Below are 24,591 nucleotides of genomic sequence, written 5' to 3'. Positions count from 1 at the left end.
ATTAGTAACACAATAAGTCAATAAATATTATTTTTTGGAAAAAATTAAATAAACCTATTAGAATACAAAAATAAAATAAATTACTTTAATAGTTGTATCAGAAACATATCATGAAGATATAAACTTAGTGATAAATGTAAATTTACCGGTAGTCTCTGTTCGGAATCGCTTTTTTTAATATTTCAAATGATACATCATAATTATATTTAACATACCTATACAGTAAATTTACTCGATACCTAGTCAGACTCAATGTAGGTACTTGTATCGAACAATGTACATCGGTACCCATTTTTTTTACCTGTTTTTAATTAATTAATATGTTAGTACTTACATACAATATTGCTATACATAATGCCACTGAAATAACACTAAAAAAATAAACACTTATTATTATATATATAAAAAAAAGAAAAATAATAAAGGCAATTTAAAAGTTAAAATGTGGAAAACATTGATAATATTAAATTATTAAATGGGTACATTTATTTTTATTAATTAAAATAATAACAACGTGTTCAAACTATTTAATTGTATTATAAAGGTATCATTTTAGTGTTATAATTTTTAAATTTAAAGATAGTATAATATCATCGAATCATTTTACACATTATGAATATTTAATCAATTGTTATATTATTTTACTGATATTTTTTCTTTATAGTGATTATATAGTTATGCCTTACGGGCTTAAGCATTTAAAAATATAGTCAATATTATAAATGTGTAATGTACAAATAGAAAATATCTTTTTTGTTCATTGATAGGGGTCCACAACCAAGTATTTGGGCTTGCCTGTGTAAAGTTTTGATAAGCGGAGTAGTGGAAGTAATGGAACAACACGGTAAGTACTCCTGTGCCACTTCACTCCATTCGTCCATGCTTGTCGCTTTATATACTTATATCAAGAGTTCCGGATGTGTATGTTTTTTTCATATATTTATAAATATTTTTTAGTGTTTGTATTTCAAGGGGTTAAGTTAGAAAAGAATTCATAGAAAAAAGTTTATGGTGCCTATAAATGCATACATTAATGATAACGGTACATTTGAAAAAATTTGCATAATATATTTTTGTTATTTCGTAGAAATGTAATTTTTATTTACGTATGTAAAATCAACTATTCAAAGATAAATAAGAAAAATATATTTTTACGCATGTTCGTGATTTATTAGTTTATAGTTTCAGGGTAATTTTTTGGAAAGGTTAAGTAATAATATGTTTTTAAATATTTTAATTGTTTCGTTGTATCGTTCGCATATTTTGTTTTGTAATGACTTGAAAATATGTAAAAAAATATATTTTCTAAACTATAATTAGTTTTGATATAATTAGTGTTCTTCGACAAAAGATTCACCCATATACTTATATGTCTATAAACATTATATATGCATATAAAAAAACATATCATCACACAGTAAAAATTTCATTCTACGTATGTTCAGGTATACAGGTGAATAGTGATTTAAGACTGTGTACAGTACAAGACGTTTTTCCGATAACGGAAGCGCTTGATGACTAAATCATACATTTTTTCCCCGATGACTATTAATTTATTATTACACAGTGAATACTGATTACACTTATAGTGTACATTATACAGCCATGAATAAAATTATCATCGATTATCATAAAACCAAATGACTAACGGCAGCAATCCTGTCATTATTATTTTGCTGGTACTCGTTACACTGTGGTTAGATTTTCGACTGATACGTTAAACCGATGACTGTTGATCGTAGTGAAATTCGTTTAAAATCCAAATTCGATATTCTCTTAAACGAACATTAAACGCCGTTTAGTTACTTCTACCTCCGTTATGGCGGAAACAAATAAGGTGGAAGTCGTCATTTCGGGTGTGGCCGGAGTATTCCCCGAAAGTGACAATGTGGAAGAATTAAAAGATCTGCTTTTCAATAAGCAAAACGGGGTTACGTTAGATTCGAGACGTTGGCCATTAGGTGAGATAATACGATGGATATTTATGTTGTTTTTATGAGTTGCATGACTAGTATTGGTTAACGCAGAACTTTATAAGTCTGTATCTAAAATGTAGATTTTTTTCTCGTTCTGTTGTTATTACTATTATTTTTTAATGCTTAATGAATCGTAAATATTGTAATTAGCTATAGGGGGAATGGGGAAATACCAGTTAACTGGCCAGTAGTAATACCAGACACCGGTCACTAATATTTCTACATTATGTTTGGGATTACGCTAATACTTTGGATTAGTAAATAATGATATCATAATCATAAATTTAACACAATTTACCATGTGATTTTTTAATCTTCAAAAATGCGTAAACAATTTTTCTCACATTTCACTTTAAAAAATCAAAAATTTCAACATCAATAAAAGGTTAAACTACTTAAACTTTTACGGTTTTTTTATTTATTTTATTTTAGTGTAATATAATCCAATATGGCAATATGTACACAAAATTAGTTTTTTTACTCAAACTAGTTGTATAAGTTTATATAATATGTAAATTTGTTATAATTTTTTACAGGTATTTGATTTATCGTTAAGGTGACCCTTTATATAACCTCATTCTCTCTTAAACAATTATTTACCTTAGGATAATTTTTTGTTAATGTATAAACCGAAATTAATTAATTTGGTATACCTTTATAATTGTATACACATATACGTATATTAATTTTATATTTTTTCGAATTTATTATTCAGCAAAAAATATTCTAATTAACCGGTAAAACAATTAGCTACATTCTATCATTAACTTAGGAGATGGAACTGTTACTACGTTTATATGCATCAGTTGATGCGCATTAACTAAATGCGCATTGAGTTAGTCCGAGAGCTAGGTGGATATAAACGCATTTTTAATTCGCATTAAGCTGATGCGCATTTATTATTTAATTCGATTCGTCAAATAGAATTAACTCTTACTCCGGGATTAAGAAATGCATGTAAACGCTTTAATGTGAATTAATATTTTAGCGGGAATTTTAAAATGTAAAATTATAGTTATTTTGGTCATGGAATCCAAAGTAAAAAGCATGGACTAAAAAACATTCGCATTAACTTATAATTTTATTCAACATCTAATCTTGATATTTTAGGTGCATATAAACCCTTTCTCTTATGCGAATTAATTTAATGTGCGTTGAGTTAATTCGCATTAACTGATGCATATAAACGTAGAATATATCACAACAAATGTACGTACCTTAATTGGGAATATTCTCGATCACATAATATTTTACATATTTGTTTTAATTTTTATTAAAAAACCAACCTCTGGATGTGATGTTTATTGATAATAACATTTATATTAGCGTTTTGTATTTTATCCAGTATAATTATTAGGCAAAAAATATAAGTTTTTAAATAGTATAAAATAACTTAATAATATTAAAATATTTAAAATACATATTTATACATCATAAATAACATTATTATAGTTATTTAACTTACAAACATTTTAGTTATCAGCTATTGAAATGTTAATTTCTAGATTTGGTGGTGATTATAGTTTATATGTAAAAATCAGTATTGGTTAATACCTCTATCTGTTTTTTTTTGGTAATTTAGAATACCGCGGTATACGGGATTTTTTAATTACAACCATAGTTACCGAGAATTCCGTTTTATTATAATTAATACCATCGATCCCGATAGTAAACAAATGAAAAAAAAATTAAATACTACCAGCTGTAGAATAAAATCAGAATAGGTATGTGTTTTTACTTCTTAGCATTTGTTTATAATAACATACTCAGATATATTCCAAATGAGAATAATTGGTCTTAAGTTGTTATTAAAACTATTAAAAATGTAATAATGCAAATATGTAATAAATAGTTATTAAAACTTGTGTCAATTTGTATCGCGTATACAAAATCTATACTAAATAATTAAAAAAAACAGATTCAGTTCATGTATCTTATTATTAATGATAGCATATTTTTAATTTATAGTCAATTAACCAATTTTTAAAAAGTTTTATGTCTTCAGAAAAATTTGAAAAATGAAGATATCTAGTTATGTACAGTATATTTCATAGTTTTTATATATGTAATACTACTAATATTGTGCAATAAACAGAATTCATTATATGCTGGGTTGTATGAAAAATTGACTACTTTAATGATTAAATACAATTTGATTCACAAATCATGCATCATCAAATCATTTTTAAGATCATTAGCTCAATATATTGATTCCTTAAGTTTTTAGCAATTGTTCATGAAACCCGGCAATAGAATCCTATTATAGAATAATATATAGAATTTAGATATATAAATATTTAATAATATATAACATTCCTGTATACCTTTGTACATTTATGTAGGTATTGACAAGTAACAACATTAAAATAGTCTTTTTATGTATATATTTTTTTATTCTTATTGTGACAAAGTGATGGATTTGTAAATGTTATAAATACCTATACTATCTAAGTATATTCAATGTATTTTAGTAGGTATGACAAACATTAAATTAAGAATAGTCTAAACATAAAAATATTGTCCCTACTCCACAGAACATTTGAAAATATTTGATTGGTTTTGTTTTCAGATGAGTATGGAGTAAAATCTGGAGTAGGCAAGGTGAAGTCTATTAATCGATTTGACAACGTCTTCTTCAACATGCACGGAAAATTATGTGAATGTTCTGAGACTGTAATTAAGTTGAATTTGGAGAGATCCGTGGAAGCTATTATCGACGCAGGTTAGCTTTATACCATTACGTTATAATATAAACAAAACATATTATGTAACAATATAATAATATTATTTAGTAATTAATAGAAACAAGAATTTTAATTGTATTCGTTTTTAAATTATATTGTTATTTATTTTAAGACTTAAATCTATTAAAATTAAATATTATATTAATTTTCAACTACAAAATAATATGCAAATTATAGTACAAGATTCCCTACAAATTGTTTTTATAGCTTTTTAAAAACATTAAAGATATACAGACACGATTTTTATAAGTAGTTGTAATTAAAATATTGATAGAAATTTTATAATTATTTTGTAGTTAACAATTTATAAAAACCAAATAATCTAAAAATATATAAGTAATCACATTTTTTTATAAATATTTAAATTTTAAATTTAGACGAAATACTTATTTAAACAACCAAAAATAACGGGTTTAATCTTTTTTTTATTGTTTTAAAGCATTATTATTTATTCGTTGATATTTAAAAATGTTAATGCATAATATTATTGAGTATTATAGATAAAATTAAATTTTAAAATTCAATATTTTCTGCATAAAATAATTCAACTTATCATATTGCTGAATGTAAAATAAATTATTTTAGTACTAATATACATAATACGTATATCATACAATAATTATATTATACTAAGTTATTAAGTTACAGTATGCTGTTATAGTTATAGTTATATATATATATGCTGAATTGCTGATAGACCATCTTTATTCAAAATAGTTGTATTTTGAATTCGTACGTAATGATTTAACATAAATATTATACTGTTACATTGTCATGTTTAATGACAAAATACTCTTATTTTATAGAAAAACGGTTATCTAAATTTTTTTTTTGTTATTCACACAAATTGAATTTTTAACTGTTGTCCTACCAAAATATTAACTAAATACTAAATTTTTCTATAAAATCACTCTCTGCTCATATCTAAATTCAAGTATGATTAAATCTTGAATATTTGTAAATAAGCAAAATGGCTATGTCAAATCTGAATATGGTCTTATATATGTTCAACAATGCAATATTGCTTACATAAAAACAAAACACTACAGTTTTTATTTCTTATATATCAACGGTACCCAGTGTTTTTGATATAAAATCGATAAAAATTCACAACTTTGGATAATATAATAAAAATTAAATCGTGATTATATTCTATATAATTTTTCCGGATATTATTTATAACAACTAATATAGTGTGTTTATTAATGATAATTATAAATACATTTTTTAGGTATAAATCCGGGAGATTTATACGACACAAATACGGCAGTATTCACATGCTCTTCGGGTAGCGAAACCGACACAATTGCGATGTTTGACGAATCGAAATTAGGATTTGCTATAGTTGGCCACAACAAGGCCATGCAAGCCAACAGACTTTCTTATGTTTTAAATTTGAACGGTGAGTATTCAATTTTCTTTCGAATGCGTATCTACCAGTTATTATTTAATTATTGTTTTATTCAACCGATCTAATATGTAAATATACATTGTCTAGTGTGGGTAATGGGAATAAATTTAGGCCAATAGAGATTAAAACGGTTTACTGTTTCATATAATATAGGTCCTAGTTTCACGATATTTTCGTCATTTACTGGCGGCGTGGACGCAATTGTAATGGCTAAACACATGATCGAAAAAGGCCACATCAGAACCGCGATAATTGGAGGTTGTAATCTAGTGCAAAGACCAAATTTATCACTTCAGTTAAAAGGTTTAGGAGTTCTAAACGATGGAATAGAGACTAGGTCGTTTAGCGAAGATGGTGAGTATAATATATTCACGTATATTACCGGTTATGATGAAATCAGTACCTACGTTAATATTATGGTTTAATAACAATTGGTCTTTTCTTTTTTTTCCTTAGCTGATGGTTTCAACAGGTCCGAATCGTGCGTGGCCATTTTACTACAAAACTCGTTGGATGCAAAACGATCGTATGGCACGATAATGAATGTAAAAATGGAACAGTACGGAGACCTCAGAGGAGTATTTACCAATTACTCTAGTGAACATTATAAACAAATTATAATGAAAGCATACGAAGAAGCAGGAATAGATCCCGCTAACGTAGCGTATATTGAAGCTGACGGATGTGCTATTAAGGTATTTAAAATGTATTATCTCTTATCTTTAATGATATATTCATTAAAAATGCACATTAATAATTCAATATAATATTATATTAAATTTAGAATGTAGATGCAATGGAGTTAGATATAATAAAAGATATATTTTGTCCTCCCCATCGAAAAGAACCCTTGAAGATCGGTTCAGTAAAAAGCAATTTAGGTCACACTGATGCTTCAGCTGGTCTTGTTTCGATAGTGAAATCGATCATAGCAATGGACACTGGTTTTATACCTCCTAATATAAATTATACTGCACCAAATAGTGAATCAGATGCTCTTACATCTGGAAAATTACAGGTACCTAGTTAAATTTAATTGATATATTTAATTTATTAATATATAGCACATAAAATTACATGAAAATTGTATTATATGTCATTCAAATTTTAAAAGAATTTCAGTAAAATAATCGGTTAGAGTGACAAAAATAAAAAATAATATTTTATAAATAAAATAGTCTGTTTAAAATTTCAGGTTGTCACAGAAAAGACTCCGTTAAATGGTGATTACGTAGGTTTAAATATTTTTGGTAGAACAGGAAACTATGGTCATATTATTATGAAAAGGTATAACAAAAAAAAGACGAAAATATATGCAAAAGATGAAATGTTTGATGATGATTTACCAAGATTAATTCTTGTTTCTGGACGTAATGATGCTGGAGTCAGGAAAACAATAAAAATGGTATGATTTTATTAGATATTTAAACTTTAGATAATTTACTACTAATGTCACATGAATATTTTATTTTGGTTTATAGATTGAGAGTTATAATGTCGATGAAGAATACACATCGTTGCTGCATAAAGTGTTCTCCAAAAATATAAGTGCACATTTCTCCAGAAGTTTCTTCATCATTCCCACGCCGGGCCCATGGAGAGAAAAAGACGTTTACGTAAGCAAACTTGAACTTAATATCCCTTTTTTTCTCTACCTACTTAATATTTATGTGTTTGTTAGCCGATTACGAATGAAAAACCTCAAGTGTGGTTTGTGTTCTCTGGTATGGGGTCACAATGGTTAAGTATGGGCACACAGCTGTTACGAATACCAATTTTCGCCCAAGCGATTGAAAAGTGTGATACGGTCTTGCGGCCGTTTGGCATCGATATAGTAAATATTATAACGAGCCTCGATACGACGTTGTTTGACAACATCTTGAACTCATTCGTCGGAATATCTGCAATTCAGGTATGTAAACAGTGAACAATTTTCCAAAAATCTAAATACCTAGTTAAAAACTAAAATTTATTAAGTTACGATTTTTATTCTGCAATAGATAAACTGTATCTTATATATAAAATCAATTTAATCATCAAAACATTTTTTTTTTGAATTTTCATCTCTTTATTAATATTTAACATGATTTTCAATGAATACATAATATACATAATATACCAAGGGTCCTCAATCTTTTGAAGTAAATACCTTCTTTCATACTATTTTATAATGTCATGATTTTCCTCACCATACAGAAATTAAATTATGTTTATAAATATATTTATATACTTTAATATTTAATATGTACAATATACATCATGCCTTTAATGTTGGTTGTTGGATTAATATAAATGAAAATCAATAATCAAATATAACGTTGTTAATTTTTTTTTTAAATTTCACCCTTCCTTGGGGGGGGGGGGCGCTACCCAAGTTGAGAACCGTTGTAATATACGCTGTCAATGATCATTCCCACATTTATGTAGTCTTTATCAATTTTGCTAAAGTATTCGAAACATTCGTTATATAAACATTATAGTTTTGAATGAATTAGGTTTGAAAAACCTTTTATTTTATGGCTCAAGTCATTCGTAGAATATTAAAATCAATTAGTTAAAGTTCATGGAATTCCTTCCGATATTATTACAAGTTTTTTCAATGTCCTCTTACGTGTAATTCGCTAATCTATTTCATTACTATTAGGTAGTATTGACTTGTTCCATTAATTTAAATTATTTTTAGTCACAGCTGTATGTAAGTAATTTGATTTGTATGTATATATTAGGTATATTTTTAGTTTCTATCTATTAGCTCAAATAAATAATTAATATATTACTCATTTATCAAAAAATTTAAATTAAAAACGCGTTTTCGAATTTTATACGTTGGCGTCGTTGGTCGGTTTAGCCCGACGATTCGACACATGCACCAACAACAATAATAAATTAATAACACTAAATAATGTTAACTAAACTTGACGGTTGTTGGTGTTTATTATAGATTGGTTTGGTAGACATATTGAAGGCGCTGGACATTGAACCAGATGGTATGATCGGACATTCCGTCGGTGAGCTGGGGTGCGCTTATGCAGACGGTTGTTTCACCGCTGAAGAGATGATAATGGCCGCGTACGCCCGGGGTCGGGCCTCTGTGGACACAAAACTTCCAGACGGCATGATGGCGGCTATAGGTCTTGGTTATCAGTCCATCAAGAACAGGTTACCATCTGATATAGATGTGGCGTGTCACAACTCGAAGGAGAGCTGCACAATATCCGGACCCACCGCGAGTGTGAAGGAGTTCGTCGAGAAGCTCAAATCGGAAAAAGTTTTCGCAAAGATGGTCAACGTTTCGAATATTTCGTTCCACAGCCGGTACATACAGCCGGCGGCTCCGACTCTGCTCGAATATCTGTCTAAAGTGCGTTTTAAACGCGACGGTTTTCGGGTTTTCATTGAAACGATTTTTATCGGATTTTCAGATTTTACCGAATCCGAAACCGAGATCGTCGCGATGGCTCAGTACTTCTGTACCAGAGTCGAAGTGGAATACGGATTTGGCTCGATACTGTTCCGCGGAATATCATACTAACAACCTACTGAGTCCCGTTCTGTTTGAGGAAACGTGTACGCACATACCAAATAATGCCGTTGTTATTGAGATCGCACCACATGGTCTTCTCCAGGCCATACTTAAAAAATCATTCGTTGATTTGGTCCACATCCCGTTGACTCAAAAAGTATTTGGAGATTCCGTTAGATTTTTGTTGACAGCTATCGGAAAGTAAGTAAACATCAAACGCCTATGATTCAAGTCGCTTATTTCATCACTTATTTTATTTATTGATTTTTATAAAACGTCATTGATTTTAAAAGATAATAATATAATATTTATACGTTTTATATCATAGTAGGAGTTCAGTAGAAGTAGGACACTAGGACTATTTTTTCAGTTTGGTTATTACTGCAAAGTATAATAATAAATTGTTTAAGATTAGTGACTGAATGATATCTAGGTATATTAGTTTATGTTTAAAGGCTTAAAATTTAAAATTTAAATATAAGCCTATTTAAAATTTAAGCCTTGTACAAACTGTATTATACAATATTATGGTTTTTTTTACGTTAGATAATAAAATGTATTTACTATAATATTGTTGTTTACATCATTTCTAAATAACATATTAATTATTGAATGTATATTAAAAACGAATTAATTAACACGACTATTGGAAATGAAAACTTAAGTTCCTTTATGTCGAAATTGAGTTTTTTTAAGATCTACCAATCTAAATTGATGGTTAAAAAATATAAATTAAAAAACATTTTTTTAGGATGTATTGTAATGGGTTGAATCCAAACATTGAAATGTTATATAACCCTGTAAGTTATCCAGTATCTAGTGGTACTCCACCATTGCATACATTATTGTCATGGAATCATGAAGAAATATGGCCAGCCATCGATGTGACAATACTGGTACGTATAACAATATTCAATAAAAAAAATATATATTTTAAAAATATAAATTTATATGAAAAAAAACCAGATTCAACATCAAAATTATAAAAATTATAGATAAAAAAGAATAAAGGTGAAAGACTTATTTCGCTATCACCTTCTACAAACAGTTCAGTCGAAGAATATGAAATACACGGCCGTCATGTTCTTCCGCTCTCCGCATTATTAGTAAGTTTATAATTTATATATATATATATATATAACTAAAATCTAAAAATTATTGTAAAGATGAGTACCTACCTATATTTTCTAGGCCCTACAAATACTAAAATATACTAAGTTTACTCTCAAACTATGTCTTATATTATAAAACGATCACTTACACCGTATCCATTTTTTTTAGTTTTACACCTGGGAATCGTTTAATAAATTGAGTGATGAATCCAACATTAACTTACCCGTTGTCTTTCAAGATGTTCAGTATCATCAACACGTCGTGATAAACAAAATTCGTAAGTAAGATTTATGCAGTATTTAGAGTGATTAGCTTTTGTTCCTAAACCACAAATACAATATATTACGCAAGTTATTTATTTTGGTTTTCTGATGGTGGTTTTGTTTTAGAATCCGGTGATTTATGTACGGCAATACAGAGTGGAACTGGGCGCTTTGAAGTGTGCTTAAACAATATAATTGTATTATCCGGATATATATTTGTATTCGACCGTCTAAAATTCAACAAAGACGCAACAGTACTACACGGGGAAAGCAACGGCAGCGATAGCTATCCCCGTGTAGTATCACTGAGTCACAACGAGGTATACTCAAGCCTCGAACAGTTTGGTTTCATTGTTGGTGACGTTTTTAAAACGATTCGGCACGCAGACATATACGAAGATAGTATGTGCAAAATAAACATAATATTATTTTAATATGTATACTAAGTAGATACCAAAAACTACCAGAGTTTGAAGTTTGAAACCGATATTAAAACTTCAGTTTGAAATATTTTAACGGTTATTTTTTTCTTTTAATATTTTAGCTTAAATTCTTAAGTTTCGGTTTTAATTGCATTATTACAAAATAAAAAAAACCATTTTTATTCCTATTAAGTACTGGTACCAAGCATATACTTAATTTCTGGGCTATCAGTCGTATACACATGAATATTAGTTCACTCATACGATTGGCATCCCAAAAACGATCTGGTGATTTATTTTGAATTCGTTCTACAGGACTGGAAGCAGATGTATCGTGGGACAATAATTGGATACATTATCTGGACGCCATGCTGCAGCTGGCAACAGTGCATCATGTGGAGAAACGCGGAGAGCTCGTGGTTCCTGTTTCGATCCAAGAAATATGCATCGATCCATCTGTGTTAGCGGGAAGTTTAGAACCAATAGGTAAATTTAATGAAAACTGTTTCAAAGTTTAGTTATTAAAGGCCTATAGCCGTATAAGTATATTCTTAATATTATAATCAAATACCTAGGTATAAACTATAATTTTATTGTTTCACTACATAGTGCATGATAAATAGGTTTACATAACAAAATATTCTTTAATATTATTTCTATTAAATATACATAAAATATTAACGATAATACGATATTATTATGTTTAAATATCATATTACGATAATGTTGAATTCATATTGATTTCTTGCTCATTAGTATACACCAATAAGCTTTATAAGTGAAAAAAATGTTTTTGAAATATTTCTATTTTTCGTACAAGTACAAAAATAAAAACAAATAAAGTAACTCTGATATACCTAGTGATATATATAGTAGATAACGTGTGTACTTATTAATTGAGTTGGTATAATAGAATATTATTGCTATTTAGAATTTATTTTCTATTAGAAATACTGTAGACTAAACTATTTTTTCTAAAAAATAATCACAATAATACCTAGGTATATAATAATAATATTGTATATTACTAGCTGTTAATTAATAAGAAATTAATACCACCGTACCGTAGAAGGGTGTGAATAGGTTTTATACTACATTTTAGCATGAAATGCCTAAAAAATTATTATTCAACTATTTTAAATTATTGTAAGAAAAATATTTAAGGGATTCTATATTAAATTTATTTATGAATATTTAATAGTTATTTTTATATGTTAATGCAGATTTTGCTGCGCAGTACAATATATTTACCAACGAAGTTACGTGCAAAGGAATCAAGATTTCTTTACCTTGTTTCGAAGTATTACCATTGGATCCGTTGGTGAAGACAACGTTCCAGCTTAGAGAACAGGGTTTGGTCGATTTATCCAATCCTAGTATGAAAGTGAGCTATATTAACGTGCTACAATATGTTATTATCAAGGCAAGACTAAAGGGAGATAAAATAAAAAATTTACTACGTTCCCAAAAAAATTGATCATTTTAATTAAAAATACATTAACTAATAAAAATGTATGGATATCAAAAAAATATATTAATTTTCTCTGTTCTATATTTTTTCTTTGATTGGAAATAATAGTCGTTATATTACCACTGGATAAATGATTTTATTATTTAAAAAAGCATTGTAACTATAATAAATAACCTAATGCCATCGACAAAATATTTAAATTTAATAAAATGGGTTTTCGCCGTCTTTATAGATCAAACATTATTTTATTGAATATAATAAAATAATATAATACTTAAGTAATTGTGTAAAATATGACAGTTGTTTAGACTTAGCATGAATTGCTCATCCGACTATTGGATAAATGAAATCACATACAACATATTAAACTAATATTGCTTAAATGTATTTGCAGACACCGATCGATTTTATTGACACGTGTATGGATATAGTGCTTGAATTCCGACAGAGTGACGATTTTGAAAATGTTTTCATGTATTCCGTGTACGATAGTCAAGACGTCGAGATGGGCAACTACTCCGATCATATTATAAAAACCAAAGTACAGTGACTAGAATTTAATAAAATTTTAACAAATACATTAGTTTCGGTTATTGTTAAATATTAAAATATTGATTTTTAGGGTTCCGCTTTGATGATGATAGAAAACGATGTCAACAAGGAGCAACTAAATAGTGGGTCAGAAAATTCACAATATATCATATTAACTCAACACGACAAATTGTCGCATGCTAAGATTTTAATGAAAGATAAAAGTCGTGTTCACTTAATCGTATCTTCAAACAGTCCTATATCTGACAGTAGTGATTTTACGATAGTGCTGCAACAACAATTCGGAGATAACTATTTGTCTTTAATAAAAAAGGTATTTCTCGCAATGTGTTGTATAATAAAAATATTTGCACCTCCACAAAGTTAAAATAATAAAAATACACGATCGATAGAAAAAAAATATAATTATTAATATTTAAATTAATTATTTTTGCAGGTTATAGAAATCGATAGTGATGTTATCATACACAGATTAACTTCAGAAAATATAAATTGTTGTGATCAAATTCAAAATTTATTATCCAATTTGAAATCTTTAAATAAAACTATTTACTTAGTGTCTAAAATTCAACCGGTAGATGGAATACTATCGCTGGTGAAAAAAACGAATGAAATAAAAAATATTCGGTAAGAAAATGGTAAATTTGTATTTATACACATTAAGTAAAATACTTATAGAAACATCGGTGTTTTTAAGGTTTTTCTTCATGCTGGACAATTCTGTTCCTGGATTTAGTACAAATAATCCATTTTATTCAAAACAACTTTCCAAAGACTTACTAGTGAACGTCTACCAAAATGGCCGATGGGTTACGTATAAGGAATTCGAATTCATAAATGTTATTAATACTCAAACATCAATAAAAAAAACACTTCTTGCTAACTTAACTAATATATCGTAAGTTTTGAATTGCATAATAAATGTAAATAATTGTTTGATATATTTTTAATCATATTCATTATTTATTGCAAACATATGGTGTATATTTTTTTAATGAAAAGTGTTGATGCAAAAATTATAATCTACTCCCATTATTATTTAAATTATTTAAAATTGCAACTTTATTATACAGCTAATATAATAATGCTACTTTTAAATCATTTTAAATATCAATGTATAATACTGTCTGCTATGTAAAAAAAACTTATCATATCTTTATTAAAATTGTTTGGTAATACTTGTATTAGAGTAGATTTATTTCGAACAATGTGTTAAATTTTTTTTTAATTATTTGGAAATAACGTTATTTATAGTGAACGTTCGGTGATTCTATAAAAGTCGAAATCTACAATAATTTGTATAATAGAACATTAGATCAAATTTGATTATATAAACTATAAAACATGTTGAATGTTTATACAATTAATTTAATGAGACATTTTATTCGATTGATTATTGTTATTGACTATTGTATTAATTTATTAATACTATAGTATTAATTAATATGTTTTATTCGGATTATAGATTGAAAAACGTTTCTGTAAAGTATATTGGTCTGAATCCCCAAGATACGAGTATCGATACGAAAAACAACAATGTCGAGTACGACGAACTAGGACCTATTGAGTACTCCGGAGTGGCGTCTAATGGTTCTTTGATGATGGGCGTTGCGCCATTCACACCGACAGTTTTTGATATCACGGTTGATCCTATTCTATCTTGGGCAGTTCCTAAAAACATGACCCTCGAAGAAGCATCAACCATTCCGGTGCCATATTCAATGGTAAACATTACATTTGTTTATAATTAAATTATTATTATTATTTTTTTTTTCTGCAATACTTAACCGTTTGTATATTGTATTCCGACCCATACAGGCGTATTACATACTGATCGAAATTAGTAAGATAACCAAAGACAATTTAGTTCTGATACATTCTGGATTAACTCCTGTAGGCCAGGCAGCCATAGACGTATGTCTGGAAAAAAAATGTCAAGTATTTGTCACCGTCTCGGATTCCAAACAAATGGAACTGCTAAAACAGAGATTCCCATCGGTACGTACATATACATTGACGAGTTTTGAAAATGTATACATGTTTGGGTGTTTTAACAAATTGCTATATGTATGAATTATAGCTTCCACATAAAAATGTAATAATTTACGACAAAGAGAATTTCGAAATTAAATTCCTTATGGCGAACAATAAGATGGACGTAATTATAAACTGTCTGGAGGGAGAAGATTTTTATGCTACCATACGAGTAATTGCGAAACATGGAAAATTTTTCCAACTGACCAAAAGCGATATGAAGAAGAAATATAAAATGGGTAAAACAATATAATATAATTGTATTTAAATGTTTTTACGGGTGTTAAATTTAACTATTTATTTGTATGTTTTCAAAGGTTTGAACAAATTTTTAAATAACATATCGTTCTTTTCTGTGGGCATGGACAGAGTAATTGCTGAATGCGAAGAAACGAAACGGGTCATTCAACATTTGATTGAACATGGCTTACGAAACGGCACAATCAAACCGTTTGATCGATATGTACTGACCGGTGCGTGTACGGGAACTCAAGCTCTAGAGACATTGGAGTGAGAAAGCTAATATTATTAATGTTATTATATTTATGGTACAATTCGTGAGTCCTTATTTGTTTTTGTAACGTGTTGTAGAAGATTGACTCGAGAAAACGAATTTAAACGAGTTGTAATATCCACGGAGAAAGCCAACAATACTGGAAACATGATACATCAATTCCAGTGTTATCCAGACCAAGTGTATTTTGTTATTGGTAAAACCAAATCTGTTATTAATATTATAATAATTTTATACCTATGTACCAAAATTATGTTTAGGAGACGAATCTAATGATTGGTTATGTCTGGTGGAATGGTTGGCGCAAAGAGGTGCATTGAAAGTAGTCGTAGGCTTGGAGAAATATTCCTTAACGCCGACAATTTCACGAAAATTTAACATTTTACTTGATCGTTATAAAGGAATTACGGTGCAATTGGTATCACAGTCGTTATTGGACACCGAACAAGCGGCTTGTGATTTACTGAACAGTTCGACTGAAACATATCCATTAGCTGCAGTATTTTTCGTAAGCGGTGTAAGTCATATTCAAATTTTAAGTTAAACAAAAATTGTACGATTTTCATATCATTTCTTAAAAGGTCTATCTAAATTATATGATATAACAGTTAACTTATCATGAATTTATTTATTTTGTGTATTTAACTGAACAACAGTTATACGAGTATTCAAATAGTCATTAGTCAACTGACAACTATAGGCATTTTTTTTTCTAAAATAAACAAATAAATCAAAATAAATATATTTTTTATTTAATAATTTAATACATTTATTTATTTTTCAACCAACTATTACACGAATTTTGTTTTTAAGTTAAAAAAAAAATAATAATTTACTTATAACACCATGTAGTAGGTAATATGATTAAATTAGAAAAAGAATAATTGTATTTAAAATAGCTATGGTAGGATAAAATAAAATTTAGCTTTTCGTTTCTGCAAATTTAAAAATGACAAAAGCAATTCGCTATATTTTCGATTTTATTTAAAAAATGTTGATAGTATTTAAAATAAATAAAATTATGGTAAGTAAAAATGTAATGTATAATATAGCCTACAAGGTCCATAGCATGCGTTTCCGCAAATAATTTTAAGTGGTAACATGCAATTTGGACACTTCTAATTTATTTATTTTTGCATGGGATTCGTACCAGTTACTGATTATTTCCTCTAGAATACGTGAAGCTAAATAATATGTTGTTAAAACGTTTATGTTATAAAGGTGGATGAAAAAATAATCGAAAACATGCAAATAGCGATGAGTCAAATTGTCACAAAACACAATCAGAAAACATTATTCGCGTGCTTATTCTGCGGTGGTGCAAAGACATGCGAACGATTAAAGGCAATCGGCGTCAACGCGTTGTGTCTGTCGTGGGCCCAAAACGGTGACAAACCCAAGCTCAGCAAAATCATACCCATATTGGAGAATTTAATACTGAAATCTAACACGCTCACCAACGCAGTAGTCGTGTGCTCTGAACATGTGCCTGATAAATGGACAAGTATGATCATTTATTTATTTATTAACGGACAGAGACTAGTCCAAATGACTGAAAGATTAATCATGTTAAAATACATAATAAATACAGATGTTTTCAAATAAATTAACCCAGAAAACTATAGTTTTAAAATTAACCTTACTATGAAATTATCTGAGAACAGTAAAGTTAACTTATAACTGCCAATAAAAATCAATAAGCTTAATAATCTTGTGTATTTAATTTCGATATATATTATCATTTAACGTTATTTTATCTTAAAATCTGGATACGATAGTACGGTGATATTATCTTTTATTCGTTATTGCCACAACCGTTATTTGCCGTTATTTGTTACATTTATTACTTATTTTATACTCTTAGTTAATTTTACAATTTGTACACAACAGTCATACTGTATATATTAATAAATCTATAGATTTTAATAGCATACACAATTTTTAAATCATTTATCAAATATCATTATATAGACATGCATATATAATATATATTTACCTACCTAATTTTCGATTTAAGATTCCAAAGTTCTGCAATCTGACCAAAACAACATGTTTTTACCAAGCACCGTTCAAGAGCTGGAATATAACTCGAAATTCATCGTTGTCGGTGATCCAAACTTCGTGGAAGTGGCCACTAAAAGCGTGTTATATGCCGAAGCTAAAGGAGCATACCCAGTATTCGTTATGCCAGGTTTCCAACCTAATTACATGACAAACCTGTACAGAAATCTGGGCTACCCGACGTTCGAGGCCCGATACCCATCCAAATTCGAATCAGTTAAAAGCGTGGCCAGTGCTCTCGTAAAAGTGAGATTCTATAGTCTGATAAAATGTCCTATACTAACCTTAGGGGAGGGGGAATAACCCTATTTTAATTAACTCTGAAAAATTATCTCATGTACAATTTTGAATATTATACATCAAACACAATATTATATTACATGTCTACTAGCAAAAAATATAAATCAATTGCATTGCTTAGTTAGAAAACATTTGACAACAAGCGTTTTCTATATGCTAGCTATCGGCAACCTGATTTAGACCAATGAAATATAACTGTGGTGATATTTAACGTTGTCAAAACTCAAAATATTGTCTTTCATACCATTGTTAAAGCATTTCAGATCGACATGATAGTCATTATTCGTCGTGATCCTATTTATCCACGATGAAATAAAAAATTGTTAATGATTATGTGATTATACTATAGTTTCACATTTAAAGCTGCTAAATAATTTTTTGACAACTCGTAAAATGTTAGGCGCCTCAAATTGTAGATTGCATTCGAAAACCACACACTTTTGATTTCGACTCCAAAAAGGTCAATAGATAATAACCGCACACTTTATCGGACCTAACAAAATAACGCAAACGTATAGTAATTAAAACTTCACACTATTTGTATTACTAAATAACAGATAAGATAAGATAATACGATACGATACAATAATCACACGTACACGTTTCATGTTTTTAAAAAATGTCGGTAATACATTTCAGCCAATCAAACTTTAAAAATTGTATACTTAACAATTTTATATATTTTTACATTAATTAACATTTTTAAAAAATTTACAAATTATAAAGTATGACTTTAGCCAAACAAACTTAAATTTTTTTTTAAATTTGAATACTACCTGTATACATTTTTTTATTTAGATTATTATTATTACATTATTTTTATTTTTTATTTATTTAAATAATAATTAATAAATTATAGAATTTTAAAATACTATTTTCTATCGACCTTTTTGTGGCCAAAATAATAAATGTGCGGTTTTTGGATACAACAGTTTTAAGAATTGTACGGTTTTAATCTTTTAAATGTGCACGGTTTTAACCTACCAAAAGTGTGCTGTTTTCTCCTGTATTTTGTCAAAAGTGTGTGGTTTTAGGAGTCAACGAAAATGTAAAGCTCTACGACTTATCTTAAAGTGATTGATTTACCATTAGAAAAAGAGCTATTTCCTTCTAGGTACAATCCCTAAACATGTGCATTGTATATATGTATATATTATATACACTTTTTGTATACACATATAATATCTTTCACGAATCGCATATTATGCATAGCTTAATATTAAATACCCATTTTTGATTGTATTTATAGAGAATTTTTATTTTTTAAATATAAGTTTATTAAGCTAATTATATAATAACAAATTCTTAACGTTATTATTGATATTTTGTAATTCAAATATACTTAAACTAAATTATAACGTAATAAATGATATAATTAGTTATTTATCTAGGCATTTTTTTCATATCAGTTTTATAATTTAATTATATTTTTTTATATTTTTATATACATTTATATAAGAATTTTTTTGGAAATATTTGGATTAGTAACCTTGGTTTACCACCTTACCTTGTTATGATTATGCAATGATGTGTGTTTTAGAAACTCAGACAAATAACCGAACATCGTGCAGTCACTTTGATCGGAGAGTCTTGGGGTGGCGCAGTCGCTTTGGTCATGGCTCAAATATTGGAAACTGAAGGCATTTTGGTATCGTTGTCACTATTGAATGGAATACCAAGCACCCTTCTCAATTGGACCACCAAAAATCTTGTTCTTAATGACAGCATTAACGCGTCGTTGCTTTCAAGATACTTATCTATTGACTGCGAGGTACAAACTCGATCGACAACTTACTTAATACATTTTTTTTTAAATAGTTTACTTATTTTTGGTTAATTTAATTTTTTTATATCTTAACGAATTATAGATGGCCAAAAAATTTTCGTCTCAACATGAATGGGATACGAACATTAACCAGCTTCTGCGCTCCAATAAGATCATGGAAACTCATGACGTGTGCAACTCGTTAAACATGATACAGACGCAACTAAACACATTGATTAAACTAGAACCTTTACCCAATAAACTACTATCAATACCCCAAGTATTCGTATCAAACGAGCTATCCGACATGAGTCTGAACGCGTTAAATGAAGTAAGTAACTTCAATATGACTGAAATAATAATAATTAACCAGTTCATTGTTGCGCGTCATTATTTTTTATCGTACAGTTAATTTTACAAGTTAAAGTTGTATTTTTGAAATCTTTGTTTTATTTGTTTTTTTCATTAGTTTTGTGTTAACCAGCCTGTTATTCATATTGCTGAAGAAAATAGTCGGAATATGTTGAAAGACGCAAATGTTATCAAAACGATCAATGAAAACGTAGCGTTTGATTACCCACACAGTTCGACGATGTCTTTAAATGACAAATACAGTCAGCACTATTATAATACCGATGTTCCATTAGTATGTTAACAAATTATTAATATTTTATTTTCAAATAACCAATGCTTATTTGTCAGAAAATTTGATAAAAACGCATATACTATTAATATTGTTTATTTATTATCGAAATAAAGCATTTCATATTTTAAAGTCAATAGATTTATTTTTAATCCTCGCTATTTATTCTTTCTTGATATAAATATATTTTATCCATCTAAATTTTACTTTATACATGTATACATACCATTACGACGATTCACAGTAAAAAATAATAAGTCATGTTTTTTTTTTTTTTTTTTTAATATAATTTTCCGAATACACTTAGACCAACTAAAAAAAAAAATTGTAAATTGTTTATAAGATAATAAAAATATTAAATCTTTAATAACATATTATTTAAGCATGAAAATAAAAATAAAAGATGACAAGTATAGGTAATGACCGCTTGACTACTAATAGCAGGTGTCGATTGTACCTCAACATCAACATTGAGTAATAGTTACTGTAATGTGGATGTGTTAAAATTTAAATTCAATAATAAATCATTATGTATAATATATATAAATGTATAATGTATACCATAAACAATGATTCGAGCAGAAAAGTTATAAGCGTACATTTTTAAGGATATTCTATTATATATTTCTATTTCTATTATGCTAATAAAATAAATTTTTTACATTTTATTTTACCTTGCTAATAACTAATATCATTGATCTCCAATTTTTTTTTTTTAGCAAATATGTGAATCGAAACTTTTTAATTTTTTACAGAAATGGGTATCATTACAACTTCTTAAGTACTTAAAATGTTAAAAATGTGTTAAATTGTCAAACAATGTTTAATTTAATGTTTTATCACTGAAAATGAACGCTTTAATTTCCTAAATTTAAAATACCAACCAATTGATTATGTGTTTAAATATTTGACTGTATAACATGTATCTATTTACTGCATTTTTCAAGGATAATCAATTGCATAACCGTATACTAATATAACGATGAACAATAAATATCGAAAAAATTACAAATCAATGCAATAAGGTCATAATTATATTTGTGTACATGCAATTGTCTTGCAAGACAATATTTATAAGGCGCAGAAGAGTATCATAATTAGAATAAATTGTCAATACATTATTACATGATATATTTTTTTCAACCCAATCTAGTGGAAAGTAGCTAGGTTACTGCCAACAATAGTAAGACTAAATTGTCTAACCGATATCCGTTCAATACAAGATGAATATTAAATATGTTGTGTTATGAACATTTAGACTAATGATTGATAATAATATGCAATAAGAGCAAGGACAATATTTTAATTACAATTAGTAAGTTTAATTAAAAGTGAAATTATAACAAGTTTTACTGTAAATGTTTTTGAATAACTGCTTTTATTGGTCACCAATACTACTAGAAAAATTAGATTAATAGATGGATTCGTCTATAAACAGTTACAAAACAATATAACATTAATCTAATATTTTAGCTATACCTTAGTAAGAGCTGTATAATATGATAATTATATAAATATATATAATATGTAAATATTAGTAGTTTTTAGAATATTATTATTATTTTTTATTGATTTTATATTTTTCCCGGAATTATCGTTGGCAATTCAAAAGGCATTTAGGCATTAATTAAATTGCTGCTCGATTGGAAGTAGTATCGCTGTTCCATATTATATCGCGGGCCCATTTCCAACAAATCTGGACATATACCAAATCTTTAAAATAAGTTAAATAATTTCAAATTGTTGGCTTTAATATATTATTATTTTTAAATTCAATACATTTTCATTTTTTCCCGTTCGTCTAATGAAATCTTTTCATAAAAAATTGAAAATAAGATTCACCTCTCATTTAAATATTACAAATGACTTTCGGTAAACATGACTTTGCAAAAATTATTATTTCATTATCAGCTATAAATATATTCACCTAAGAAACTTTTTAAATGTGCATTATTTACAACGCTAATATTTTTAGCTGTACACCACTTGTACAGCACTTCATTTAATGTATATTCCAATAATGAATGTACTAATTGTACTTGAATTATTTTCTTTCGTTTGATTTAATAATAATTCTAATCTAAGCAAAATGTACTCAAGAAATAAATACCTTTTTTCATCCGCTAAGTTTGATGAATGGTGTTAAAATTGAGATAATTTAATAACTAGGTTATGACTTTTTAATGAATACGGAAAAGTCATCTTATAATCAATTTTCTAGGGAAAATATATCTGACTTTATTCTTTAAATACTTCTTAGGTACATATTTGTCTTTAATTATTAATACGTTTCCAGTGATTGTTTATTCATTAATATTTAAACAATGTTAAAAAGTAGGTATCCCTTTTAAGATTATTCTAAAATATCTTTTCTTTATAAATTAAAGACAGTATTAATATTTGAAATTAATTATTGGTGAATACTAAAAACAAAAAAATATTAGTTATTACATTATATAATATTATATTTGTACTTTATAAGATATTATTGTATCAAGTATTATCAGAAATGCTTTTTTTCTGATTCAATATCAGTTCAAAGTATGATCATAAGATAATTTTTTTAACATCTTTTTTTTGTAATAATTTAACACATAATATAAACATTCAGCGTTATACTATGACTATAAAGTCTACACCTACTATACAAACATACAGTAGAGTAACTTCCTCGATTTTTTTTTATTATTATGGAGTTTTAGCAGCATGTTAAATTTAGCACAATAACCAATTAACCATATACACTATACAGTGGTGAAATTTGAAGGAAAAAGCTGAGGATGTAGAAACCCTTTATTTATATAATCATCCCCGAACCAATGGTTTACGAAAGTACGTACTGTGAATGTTTTATATTTAAATGATTGTAAACTTTAATCTCTTTTAATTTTACCACTATTAAAAGTCAAATATTTAATAAAAAAGTAAGCATATTCAAACTTAAAAGCGTTTTCAAAGTAAGTAAAGTAACCAGTCTGAGTAGAAGTTAACCTTCATTAAAAATTATTTGAATATTACTGATAATTGCTTAATTAGCACCGTGTAAAAATAAATTGATAACATTGTAAATAAAATATTATATAATTGTATAAAAAAACAAACTACTATAATCAAATAATTTTTTAAGGTTTGATACATTTTTTTCTTTTTACAGCTTCTATTCTTTAGCTTAGATTTTAACTGAAGTGGAAAATAAAATTATTTGACGTGGTATGTTTAAATTTTATTATGTTTAGCAAAAAAACCTACTAGACATTCAAATGTAAATTAATAGTAACAATACCTTAATAAACTTCACTGAAATAATTAAAATAAAATATGTACCTAATAAATATTAAAAAAATAAATAGATTTTTGAATTAATTTTGTCAGTTTATATCAAATCTGATTAATTATTTTCTGTAAACTATTGTATAGAAATATTTAACGTTATGGGTTAATTTGTTTATTTTTATTTACGAATTTTATGGCGATGCAAATGAAGTGTGCTAATTAGAGAATTCATGGGATACTCAGAAAATTTTTACTACGCTACTGATTTCCAATATCCTGAATTATTTAAATGTTTTTGAATAATAAATTAGCAAACTACTGACGTAATGTTGATGTACGGTTTTTACTTTTTAAAAATATTGCATTGTTTTCCAGTTATGTGATTGTAAGTCACTAGAACAATACAGCTTATGCACTCAGTAAGTAGAGTAAATAATTTACATGTTAACCTTTGTACATAATTTTTAATGAAAATAATTTAATGAGATGATCAATAAATGGTTTGTTTATGTATTACAATAATCAG

The 24,591-nt window shown here is 27.5% G+C and overlaps 1 protein-coding gene across 1 annotated transcript; it reads left to right on the top strand.

Annotated features, from left to right (window-relative positions):
* Window positions 1–1,658: 1,658 nt before the first annotated feature.
* LOC132918967 (fatty acid synthase-like) lies at window positions 1,659–20,924 on the top strand. The gene is made up of 32 exons (XM_060980324.1): window positions 1,659–1,961; window positions 4,546–4,698; window positions 5,952–6,122; window positions 6,285–6,485; window positions 6,588–6,826; window positions 6,916–7,149; window positions 7,327–7,536; window positions 7,613–7,747; window positions 7,813–8,043; window positions 9,073–9,492; window positions 9,554–9,855; window positions 10,406–10,550; window positions 10,650–10,760; window positions 10,936–11,044; window positions 11,157–11,432; window positions 11,768–11,938; window positions 12,676–12,836; window positions 13,318–13,464; window positions 13,546–13,788; window positions 13,912–14,102; window positions 14,173–14,373; window positions 14,941–15,199; window positions 15,294–15,473; window positions 15,556–15,748; window positions 15,827–16,019; window positions 16,101–16,219; window positions 16,284–16,540; window positions 17,245–17,527; window positions 18,041–18,330; window positions 19,925–20,155; window positions 20,253–20,480; window positions 20,619–20,924. The coding sequence occupies exons 1-32, from the start codon at window positions 1,820–1,822 to the stop codon at window positions 20,802–20,804; spliced, it is 6,612 nt and encodes a 2,203-aa protein (XP_060836307.1). The 5' UTR covers window positions 1,659–1,819; the 3' UTR covers window positions 20,805–20,924.
* The last annotated feature ends 3,667 nt before the right edge of the window (window positions 20,925–24,591 follow it).

The sequence above is a fragment of the Rhopalosiphum padi genome, chromosome 1 (genome assembly GCF_020882245.1).
Source record: "Rhopalosiphum padi isolate XX-2018 chromosome 1, ASM2088224v1, whole genome shotgun sequence".
Classification (NCBI taxonomy): domain Eukaryota; kingdom Metazoa; phylum Arthropoda; class Insecta; order Hemiptera; family Aphididae; genus Rhopalosiphum; species Rhopalosiphum padi.
The sequence above is the reverse complement of the archived record's forward strand: the minus strand, read 5'-3'. Positions and strand labels throughout refer to the sequence as shown.